General features: G+C 43.7%; 1 protein-coding gene across 17 annotated transcripts in view; it reads right to left on the bottom strand.

The window, feature by feature from the left end:
* The window catches only part of dennd3a (DENN/MADD domain containing 3a), a 220,883-nt gene that overhangs the window by 128,810 nt on the left and 79,574 nt on the right, over window positions 1–12,499 (bottom strand). For 16 of the 17 annotated variants that reach the window (XM_068031304.1, XM_068031312.1, XM_068031317.1 and 13 more), the window contains one exon: window positions 6,295–6,414. The exons of the other annotated variant lie outside the window; for it this stretch is intronic. In XM_068031304.1, coding sequence (XP_067887405.1) covers window positions 6,295–6,414 — 120 coding nt within the window. The remainder of the gene's footprint in view (window positions 1–6,294; window positions 6,415–12,499) is intronic. 17 annotated transcript variants of the gene reach the window in all.

Below are 12,499 nucleotides of genomic sequence, written 5' to 3'. Positions count from 1 at the left end.
AGAATTATCCTGGAATAGTCATCAATTTTGGCAGAAGGGAGTGAGGCCCTTTAGCACCCAGTATGCTACAGCAACTTCAGGCGAGATCAGATGTGCTGTTAAACTCGGAAATCCAAAAGCTGCTTTCCTAGATGCACCACTCTGCCGTTAGCATCACGAAAATAGCATCTCACTATCTGCCTTACCATTAAAATGCATTGGTGAGTGTGAATTTGCTGTACTTGCATGTTAAATATGAACTAAACTTGCCAGAGCAAGTTGTCTTCTTCATTTCAGTCAAAATACCCCTTACAACAACATGATAACTGTTAATTACTACCAAACAACTCTGTGGCATTGAGAATTAACTATTGCTAGGGCATTGCAAACATAATGTTGAAATTGTAGGTTTTAAAAATGTAGTCCTGGAGTTTCCACTAAGAAGCGCAATTTGCCCAAAATTAGTCAAACCAGTGCAAAAGATCGAGGAATTTCAAGTGCAAATTAAGTCCTGTACAAATCATGTTTCCATGACCATCTGTGCTAGTTTAAAATACACTGCCCTGGTCGTGAGCCTTGCCCATAAAACTGGCCAGTCCTCAGATTGAATCAATCACCACAGCGAGTTTCTGCTAACTGTGATTAGTTGTGAGTCTTCGAGGAGGCTCTGAAAATTAAGCAGTTTTTATATATACACATACACATATATGAAAAACAATACTACTAGTTGCCTTATGAAAGCCTTTAAAGACAAAAAATATTTATTTTACGAAGAAACTAATGCCTCCATGCCAATGAAACAAGCAAACTGTTCGGTATAATTTTTAAAGCCATTTTCAGTACTCACATGTGGTGGACTAGACACGCCTACTAAAAATGCTGACGTTTTTATAATAAACCCATTCTCAGTTGTATTAATAAAGCAACACTAGGTTACCACTTTTCAATGTTTATTCCTGTCTGGCGCAAAAGTAAAACAGGAAAGGTAGCCAAACAATGGCTTACAAGGGAAATTAGAGATAGCATTAGATCCAAGGAAGAGGCATACAAATTCGCCAGAAGAAACAACATACCTGAGGATTGGGAGCAGTTTAGAATTCAGCAAAGGAGGACCAAGGGATTGGTTAAGAAGGGGAAAATAGAGTGCGAGAGTAAGCTTGCGGGGAACATAAAAACTGACTGTGAAAGTTTCTATAGGTATGTGAAGAGAAAATGATTGGTGAAGACAAATGTAGGTCCCTTACAGTCAGAAACAGGGGAATTTATTATGGGAAACAAAGAACTGGCTGACCAACTAAATGCATACTTTGGTTCTGTCTTCACAAAGGAGGACACAAATATCATACCAGAGATATTAGGGAACACAAGGTTTAGTGAGAGGGAGGAACTGAAGGAAGTCAGTATTAGTAGAGAAATGGTGTTGGGGAAATTGATGGGATTGAATGCCAATAAATCCCCACGACCTGATAATCTACATCCCAGAGTACTTAAGGAAGTGACCCTAGAAATAGTGGATGCATTTGGTGGTCATCTTCCAAGATTCTTTAGACTCTGGAACAGTTCCTACAGATTGGAGGGTAGCTAATCTAACCCCACTATTTAAAAAGGGAGGTAGAGAGAAAACAGGGAATTATAGACCAGTCAGCCTGACGTCAGTAGTGGGGAAAATTCTAGAGTCCAATATCAAAGATTTTATTGCAGAGTACTTGGAGAACAGTGGTAGAATCGGACAGAGTCAGCATGGATTTATGAAAGGAAAATCATGCTTGACAAATCGACTAGAATTCTTCGAGGATGTAACTAGTAGAGTTGATGAGGGGGAGCCAGTGGATGTGGTTTATTTGGACTTTTGGCTTTTGACAAAGTCCCACATAAGAGATTAGCATGTAAAATTAAAGTGCATGGGATTGGGGGTAGTGTATTGCGATGGATAGAAAATTGGTTGGCAGACAGGAAACGAAGAGTAGGAATAAACAGGTCTTTTTCCAAATAGCAGGCAGCGACTAGTGGGGTACCGCAAGGATCGGTGCTAGGACCCCAGCTATTCACAAAATACATTAACGATTTAGATGAGGGAACTAAATGTAATACCTCCAAATTTGCAGATGAGATAAAACTGGGTGGGAGGGTGAGTTGTGAGGAGGATGCAGAGAGGCTTCAGGGTGATTTGGATAAGTTGAGTGAATGAACTAATGCATGGCAGATGCAGTATAATGTGGATAAATGTGAGGTTATCCACTTTGGTCGCAAAAACAGGAAGACATTATTATCTGAACGGCTATAAACTGAGAGAGGGGAATATGCAACAAGACCTGGGTGTTCTTGTACACCAGTCGCTGAAGGTAAACATGCAGGTGCAACAGGTGGTAAAAAAGACAAATGGTATGTTGGCCTTCATAGCGAGAGGATTAAAGTACAGGAGCAGGGATGTCTTGCTTATACAGGGCCTTGGTGAGGCCACACCTGGAATATTGTGTGCAGTTTTAGTCTCCTTATCTGAGGAAGGATGTTCTTGCTACAGAGTGGGTGCAGCGAAGGTTTACCAGACTGATTCCTGGATGGCGGGACTAACATATGAGGAGAGATTGAGTAGGTTAGGATTATATTCACTGGAGTTCAGAAGAGTGAGGGGGGATCTCATAGAAACCTATAAAATTCTAACAGGACTTGACAGGGTAGATGTAGAAAGGTTCCCGATGGTGGGGAGTCCAGAACCAGGGGCATAACCTTTCAGGACTGAGATGAGGAGAAATTTCTTCACCCAGAGAGTGGTGAGCCTGTGGAATTCGCTACCACAGAAAGCAGTTGAGGCCAAAACATTGTATGTTTTCAAGAAGGAGTTAGATATAGCTCTTGGGGTGAAAGGGATCAAAGGATATGGGGGGAAAGCGGGAACAGGTTACTGAGTTGGATGATCAGCCATGATCATAATGAATGGCGGAGCAGGCTCGAAGAACCGAATGGCCTACTCCTGCTCCTATTTTCTATGTTTCTATTTGATATATTATGGATTTATTTGAATGCAAGAAGGAAACAAATTACATTCTAAAATGTTGCCCAATCGTGCTGGTTCATGGAAGATTTTGCTCTCAGCGATATTCAAATAAGTTTGAGCATAAATTTGAACGGAAAATTCAATTCGGAAAACTAGCACGATCCTGAGCAAAATTTGTGCCTGGATAGCCAATTGTACTTAAAGTGGAACCTCTACCCCTTAAAATTTAGAAATAATTTCTGTTTAAACTTCTCCATTCCTTTTTTCCTCTCTCTCTTAATACAATATATCTTTCCCTCTCTATTTCTCTTTCTGTGCCTGATCTGGCATTGAATTCATCCACTCTAATTTACACTTCCTTCTCAGTCTTGCACTGTTAATTTTAGAATCCTTCAATCTGATTGGTTAAGGGGGTACACAATGGCTTGCCCTGTTCCCTCATGTCCCAGATGCTCAATATCCCTCGCTGCAACATTATTAACTCACACTATCAGCAACTTGCCATGCAAGGACAGTTAGATTCACTCCTATAGCAAATTATAGCCCAATCTGGCAAATGGAAGGCAAAAAGCTAGGCAGCTTAGAATTTGAAGATAAGTGACTTGGGGGAAAGTTTTTTCCAGGGGCCACGGCAGAAGGAAATGTTGAAGATGGAAGCAGGTAGTGAGGAATACAGGGAGGTAACTGGAAATGGCATTGTCAGTGCTTGAGACCATGGGAGTGGTCAGGCCACAGGAGATGACAAGGTGGAGGGGGTGGTTGTGAATATCAGTAAGAGAGGATATATGGAGATAGAGGTTTGGGGAGGACAGGAGGGCAGCCACGTGAGAGGAGTGCAAGGGAATCAGAGATGGAGATATGCTTCTTTAGCACGTGTGTGTAAATTTATTCTCCCATACCAATTCCAACAAGAAAAAACATAGAATGTGTTTACACGTTTAACCCAGTGGTCCAAAATATTGCCATTCTAAGGACTGAATGGGCCAAACTCAACATTCGCAGTGATTTAAATTGGAGGCAGGCCAAGCAGGCTGGGGTTGTAGTGACTTAATGGAAACTAAAAGGAGAAAAGCAAAAAATATTATAAACATCATCAATTTAGAATGTTAAAAGGCACCATTCATCTACATATGAATAAAATCAGCATGTGGGGCAGGGAGGTAGTTAAAGGTGAGAGGTCAGAAAAAACCCTCTGCACCACCACCCAGTGGCCATATCATGCAACAAAATACAAACACAAAGCAATGCTCTAAAAATATTCCAACACCACCGATTATCACTATCAACATCCTGGGGGTTACCATTGACCAGAAACTGAACTGGAGTAGCCATACAATTAACGCGACTACGGCGAGTAACTCACCTCCTGACTCCCCAGTGTCTGTCCACCACCTACAAGGCACAAGTCAGGAGTGTGATGGAATACTCTACACTTGCCTGGATGGGTGCAGTTCCAACAACACTCAAGAAGCTCAACACCATCCAGGACAAAGCAGCCCACTTGATTAGTACCCCATCCACCACCTTCAACATTCACTCCCTTCAGCACTGACGCACAGTGGCAGCAGTACCATCTACAAGATGCACTGCAGCAACTCACCAAGGCTCCTTCGACAGCACCTTCCAAATCCGCAACCTCTACCAACTAGAAGGACAAGGGCAGCAGATGCACGGGAACAACATCACCTGCAAGCTCCCCTCCAACCTCACACCATCTTCACTTGGAACTGTATCGCCATTCCTTCACTGTCACGGAGTCAAAATCCTGGAACTTCCTTCCTAACAGCACTATGGGTGTACCTACCCCACATGGACTGCAGTGGTTCAAGAAGGCAGGTCACCACCACATTCTCAAGGACAATTAGGGATGGGCAATAAATGCTGGTCTGGCCAGTGACACCCACATCCCACGAATGAATAAAAATAATTAGAAATGCCTAGAAATTAGCAGACATTGCAGTACAAAGGGCAACTGAGGAACTTTTTTAAAAATTCATTCATGGGATGTGGGCTTCGCTGGCTAGGTAGGTGTGAACATATTTAAAATGGCAAATACCTATAGGAGGTATTACCACAGGGGTTTCCAATGGAAGACATACTGATTGCAAAAATATACCAGTCAGGAAGCTGAAATCAAATGCATTACTCCTGTTAATAATAACAAAAAATTATGGAAATACTCAGCAGGTCTGGCAGCATTTGTGGAAAGAGAAGCAGAGTTAACATTTCAGGTCAACGAAAACATAAACTCTGTTTATCTCCCCACAGATGCAGAAGATCTGCTGAGTATTACCAGCATTTTGTTCTTATTTCAGATTTTCAACATCCATAGTATTTTAGATTAGATTAGATTTTTAGATTAGAGATACAGCACTGAAACAGGCCCTTCGGCCCACCGAGTCTGTGCCGAACATCAACCACCCATCCACACTAATCCTACACTAATCCCATATTCCTACCAAACATCCCCACCTGTCCCTATATTTCCCTACCACCTACCTATACTAGTGACAATTTATAATGGCCAATTTACCTATCAACCTGCAAGTCTTTTGGCTTGTGGGAGGAAACCGGAGCACCCGGAGAAAACCCACGCAGACACAGGGAGAACTTGCAAACTTCACACAGGCAGTACCCGGAATCGAACCCGGGTCCCTGGAGCTGTGAGGCTGCGGTGCTAACCACTGCGCCACTGTGCCGCCCTGTATTTGCATTATTCAGATCAAGCAGGCAGAAAGATAACTGGAATAAGATGGGTCAAGTAGTAGCACATGTGGGAAGGAGAAGGGGAGGTCAGAGAGGATAGATGATGGACAAAAGAGAGCAGATAGCAGGGGAGCGGCAATGGTGAAGAGGGAGGCGAGGAAGGGTGCGGGGGTGGGGGGAGGCGAGGAAGGGTGCAGGGGGGGGGCAGAAGGGAGCTGGGGCGGGGCCGGAAGAGAGCGGGAGAGCAGGGTAAGGTGCGGGAAGAAAGTGGGGAGGGGATGAGAAGAGAGCAGAGGCAAGGAGAGTGGGGTTAGGGGCCAAGGAAAGAGCAGGGGCAAGGAGGGAGCAGGGGAGCAAGAGGTAAGGAGGGAGTGGTGGGGAGCAGCAGGGTAGAAGCAGGGAGAGGGTGGAAAGGAGCGAGTGGCAGGGGATAGAGGTGAGGAGAGAGCAGTGGGGGTAAGGCGGGAGCAGAGCAGTTTTAAAAAAATAAAATAAATCAAATAATAGAAAGATTATCTTAAAATACTAATGCCAAGAACACAATGTGCATAAATGAAAGGCTTAAGCTTATACAGATTGAAAACTATTACTCCAAGTTATGGAACAGTAATTACCTGAAGGATACACTTAGGTTTGAAGCAGAGAAAAGGGATGTGAAGGTCTAAATCTACTACCGGGTCTTTAGGGTCCTCTCTTGAAGGCAGCACAACCTCCAGAGGTTTCATGTTAAATACCTGAGAAAATATCAGCAGAAAAGAGAGTTACCTTGAAACAAGGTAAGTAAATCTTGAACATGAAAGGATTCAACAGTATATATTGTAAAAACAGACACTCAAATGCCAGGAATTAATGGTATGGAAACAAAGAACATGCATTTGTTTGCTCTATTCATGACTTCAGGATGTCCCAAAGCGTTTTGCAGTCAAAGTAATACTTTTGAAGTAAAGTGTAGTCACTGTTGCAAGGGAAACACAACAGCTGATTTGTGAACAGCAATGAGATGAATGACCAAATAATTTCTTTTATTCGTTGATGGAATGTCGGCATCGCTGGCTAGGCCAGCATCTATTACCCATCTCGAATAGCCCTTGAATGGCTGCAATCCTTGGTGTGTAGGCACACCAACAGTGCTGTTAGGAAGGAAGTTTCAGGATTTTGACCCAGCGACAGCGAAGGATCAGAACTCCTCTTCTTCATATAGTGCCACAGGATCTTTTACAGCCACCTCAGGGAAGTAACGACCTTGGTTTAACATCAGATGCAACAACGCAGAGCTTCTGAACAATTGCACTGAAGTGTCAACCCAGATTACGTGCTCAATTCTCCACAGTGGGCCTTGAACCCATGACCTCTTGACTGAGAGGTCAGAGACCTACAACTCGCCAATATACCAAGAAATAGCTCTACGATACACAAATCAAATATTGACGCTGATGGCAGTGATGATGTGTTACTGACAATGCCTGATATACGACTGTCCAGCTTCATATTAGTGGGTGGATATTCACATATTATCAAAGTCACGAATGACATCCTTTGTAACTGCTGCAAACAAACTCTCCATCCTCATTCTTCTCAACCTGTCTGCAGTATTTGACGCAACTGACCACACCCTCCTCCTCCAATACCTCTCCACCACTGTCCATTTGATTCCATTCTTACCTATCTAATCATAGTCAGACAATCACCATCAATTTCTTCTCTTCCCATTCCTGCACAGTTACCTCTGCTGTCCCCCAAGGATATATCCTTGATGCCCCTCCTATATCTTATCTCAAATCTGCCCCTCGGTGACATCACCCAAAAACACAGCATCAGTTTCCATATGTACGCTGACGGCACGCAGCTTTATCTCATCACTACCTCTCTCAACTCCTCCACTGTATCTAAATTGACAGACTGCTTGTCTGACATCCAGTGCCAGAGGAGCAAAGATATTCTGCAATTAAATATTGGGAAGACTGAAGATATTGTTTTCAGTCTCCGCCACAAACTCCACTCCCTCACCACCAACTCTGTCGCTCTCCCTAGAAACTGTCCGAAGTGAAACCAGACTGCTCACAACCTCGGTGCAACATCTGACACTGAGATGAGCTTTCAACCACATAGCTGTGCTGTCACAAAGACTACCTATCTCCACCTCGCCCAATTCCATCCTTGCCTCAGCTTTTCTGCTGCTGAAACCCTCATCCGTGTCTTTGTTAACTCGAGGTTTGACTGTTCTTACGCATTCCTGCCTGATTCCCACATTCGACCCTCTGTAAACTTGAGGTCATTCATAACTCTGCTGCCAGTGTCCTAATTCACATCAAATCCCATTTACCCTTCACCCTTCTGCTCGCTGACCTATAATGGTTCCCAGTTAAGAAATGTCTTGATTTTAAAATTCTCATCCTTGTTTTCAAATCCCTCCCTAGCCTGGCCCCTCACTATCTCTGTAATCTCCTCCAGCCCTACAACCCTCCAAGATATCTGTGCTCCTCCAATTCCAGCCTCTTGAGCATCCCCAATTTTAATCACTCCACCATTGGTGGCTGTGCCTTCAGCTGCTTAGGTTTTAAGCTCTGTAATTCCCTCCCTAAACCTCTCTGCTTCTCTCCATCTTTCAAGATACTCTTTAAAACCTACCTCTTTGACCAAACTTTTGGTAACCTGCCCTAATATCTCCTTATATGGCTTGGTGTCAAATTTTGTGTTATAATGCTTCTGTGCAGGGCCTCGAGACGTTTTATTACATTAAAAAGACTTGCATTTATATAGCGCTTTTCACGACCACAGGACATCCCAAAGCACATTACAACCAATGAAGTACCTCTGAAGCGTAGTCACTGTTATAATGTAGGAAACACGGCAGCCAATTTGCACACAGCAAACTCCACAAACAGCAATGTGATAATGACCAGATAATCTGTTTTTTTGATGTTGATTAAGGATAAATATTGGCCAGGACAGCAGGGATACCTCCCCTGCTCTTCTTTGAAATAGTGCCATGGGTTCTTTCACATAAGGAAATATATACTTACCTAAGGAAAGATATACTTGCCATAAAGGGAGTGCAACAAAGGTTCACCAAAATAATTGCTGGGATGGAGGGACTGTCCTATGAGGAACGATTAAATAGACTGGGGCTGTATTCTCTAAAGTTTAGAAGAATGAGAGGTGAACTCTTTCAAACGTACAAAATTCTTACAGGGCTCGACAGAGTAGATGTAGGAAGGATGTTTCCGCTGGCTGGAGAGTCTAAAACCAGCTGACAGAGTCTCAGAATAAGGTGCAGGCCATTTAGGACTGAGATGAGGAGGAATTTCTTCACTCAGAATGTGGTGAATCTTTGGAATTCTCTGCCCCAGGAGGCTCAGTCGTTGAGTATGTTTAAGACTGAGATTGATAGATTTCTACATATTATCAAGGGTTATTGGGATAGTGGAGGAAAATGGAGTTCAAGTAGATCAGCCATGATCTCAATGAATGGCAGAGCGGGTTAGAGGGGCTGAATGGCCTACTCCTGCTCCTATTTCTTATGTTCTTATCCACCTGAACGGGCAGACACGGCCTCGGTTTAACATCTCACCCGAAAGACAGCATCTCCTACAGTGCAGCGCTCCCTCAGTACTGCAGTGGACTTTCAGCCTTAAATTGTGTGCTCACGTCCTGGAGTAGAGATTCAACCCACAACCTTGTGACTCACAGGAAAAAGTACTACCAAATGAGCCACGGTTGCTATATAAATACAAGCTGGTGTTGTTGGATATTTTCAACCTCAGTCCAACATCATAGGAAATAAACAAGTTCTCTCCATATGTAACAGTACATTAAAGAAGTATCTGCCATTTATAAAGCCAACAATGACACATGGCTAATTAGGCTTCATCTAGCATATTTGGTCAGCAAGTTAACAGGCTAACAATTCTGATGGTTGTGGTTATTGGAGGCCAATCATCACAGCCCCAGGACATCTCTGGCATTTCCTGAGGTGCAGAATATTAAACGCCAAGGGTAATCTTTTGTTCAAATGACTCCTTTATGCACAAGGTGGAAAATGGGACAGGTTGGAACAGGAGTTATAGTTCTCAATTGCGGCAAGGCCAATTTTACCAAGCTGAGGAGTGAGTTAGCGAAAGTGGACTGGAAGCAGCTACTTGAAGGTACATCAGTGTCAGATTAGTGGAAGGCATTCAACGGAGAGATTCAAGAGGTTCAGAGTAAACATGTTCCCACAAAGAAAAAGGGCGGGATGGCCAAATCTAGAGCCCCCATGGATATCAAAGGAGCTTACAGGGTAAGATAAGGCAGAAAAGGAAAGCTTATGTCCAACACCAAAAACTCAATACTACAGAAAGCCAAGGGGAGTATAGAAAATGCAGGGTGAAATCAAAAAGGAAATTAGGAAAGCTAAGAGAGGGCATGAAGGAATATTGGCAACCAAAATCAAGGTGAACTCCTGGATGTTTAACCAATACATTAAAAGTAAGAGGGCAACTAAAGAAAAAGTAGGGCCCATCAAAGACCAAAAAGGTCATCTATGTGTAAGGGCGGAAGATGTTGGTATGGTTCTTTATGAATACTTTGCGTCTGTCTTCACAAAAGAGGCGGACGATGCAAATATTGTAGTCAAGGAAGATGAGTGTGAAGTATTGGATGTGATAAACAGAGGGAGGGAGGGAGGAAGTATTAATGGGATTAGCATCCTTAAAAGTGGATAAATCACCAGGGCCGAAGAAAGTGTACCCCTGGCTGTCAAAAGAAGAGAGGAAATAGCAGAAGGTCTGTCCGTCATTTTCCAGTCCTCACTGGATACAGGTGTGGTGCCGTTGGATTGGAGGACTGCTAGCATTGTAACTTTGTTTAAAAAGGAGGCGAGGGATAGACCAAATAATTTACAGGCCATTCAATCTAACCTCAGTAGTGGGAAAATTACTGGAATCAATTCTGAGAGACAGGATAAACTGTCACTTAGATGGGCACGGATTAATCAAGGATAGTCAACATGGATTTGCTAAGCAAGAACTTGTCTGAGTAAGTTGATTGAATTTTTTTGAAGTAACAAGGAAGATTGATAAGGGTAGTGCAGTTGATGTGGTCTACATGGATTTTAGCAAGGCTTTTGACAAGGTCCCACAAGGCAGACCAGTTATAAAAATAAAAGCCCATGGGATCCCGTGAAATGTGGCAAGGTGGATACAAAATTGGCTCAGTGGCAGGAAACAAAGGGTAATTGTTGACCGGTGTTTTTGCAACTGGAAGGCTATTTCCAGTGTCGTTTCGCAGGTCCCAGTACTAGGTCCCCTCCTTTTTGTGGTATATATTAACATAAATGTCGGGGCATGATCAAGAAGTTTGCAGACGACACAAAAATTGGCTGTGTGGTTGACAGCCAGGAGGATAGCTGCAGGAAGACATCGATGGACTGGTCAGGTGGGCAGAAAAGTGGCAAATGGAATTCAACCTGGAGAAGTGTGAGGTGATGCATTTGGGGAAGTCAAACAAGGCAAAAGAATACACGATTAATGGGAGAATACGGAGAGGTGTAGAGGAAGTGAGGAACCTTGAAGTGAATGTCCATAGATCCCAGAAGGTAGCAGGACAGGTGGATAAGGTGGTTAAGAAGGCATATGGAATCCTTTTCTTTATTAGCTGAGGTACAGAATACAAGAACAGGAAGGTTATGCTGGAACTGTATAAATCATTGGTTAGGCCACAATTTGAGTGCTTTGTGCAGTGGAAAGGATGTAATTGCACTAGATAGGGTACAGAAGAGATTTATGAGGACTGGAAAAATGCAGCTATGAGGAAAGATTGGATAGGCTGGGGTTGATCTCCTTGGAACAGAGGAGGCTGAGGGAAGATTTGATCGAGATGTACAAAATAGTAAGGGGCCTGGATAGAGTGGATGTGAAGGGCCTATTAACATTAGTAGAGAGGTCAGTGACTAGGGGACATAGATTTAAAGTGATTGGTAGAAAGATTAGAGGGGAGATGAGGAAAAATGTTTTCACCCGGAGGGTGGTGGGGTCTGGAACACACTACCTGAAAGGGTAATAGAGGCAGAAACACTCAACTCATTTAAGAGGTGTCTGGATATGCACCTCAAGTGCCATAACCTGCAAGGCTACGTACCAAATGCTGGAAGGTGAGATTCGAGTGGGTGGCTCTTTTTTCGGCCGGTGCAAACACAATGGGCCAAGTGGCCTGTTTCTGTGCCCTAAACTTTCTATGATTCCATTCTTCAGGGTAGTGTCCTAGGCCCAACCATCTTCAGCTGCTTCATCAATGACCTTCCCTCCAACATAAGGTCAAAGGGGGCATGTTCACTGATGATTGAACAGTGTTCACTATCCTCCACCTGCTGTACGACAACGTGCAAGCTGTAATCCTTGCCAACAGATCTGCCACTGACCCAATTCAAGTGCCAAATGGGGTCAAGCAAGGTTGCGTCATCACACCAACACTCTTTACCATCTTCCTCACCATAACACTCCACCTCATCTCCTTGAAGCTCCCTGTGGGAGTAGATCTACTCTACAGGACGAGCAAGAAATTATTTAACCTATGTTGCCTCCAGTCCAGAACCAAGGTCACCCCAACCTCTGTCATCGTGCTGCAGTGTGATGAAGCTTGCGACGCGCACACTCAGAGGCAAGCTTCAAACCCTCGTCGATACATTCATGGAGACATATGAAAGAATGGACCTTAAGCTAAACATACGGAACAAAGGTCCTCTACCAGCCTGCTCCCGCAGCGCAACACTGCCCAACTATCAAGATCCACAGCGAGCCACTGGACAACGTGGATCACTTCTCATACCTTCGGTCCCTCCGC

The sequence above is a fragment of the Heterodontus francisci genome, chromosome 5 (genome assembly GCF_036365525.1).
Source record: "Heterodontus francisci isolate sHetFra1 chromosome 5, sHetFra1.hap1, whole genome shotgun sequence".
Classification (NCBI taxonomy): domain Eukaryota; kingdom Metazoa; phylum Chordata; class Chondrichthyes; order Heterodontiformes; family Heterodontidae; genus Heterodontus; species Heterodontus francisci.
This window is presented reverse-complemented; position numbering and strand designations above follow the sequence as displayed.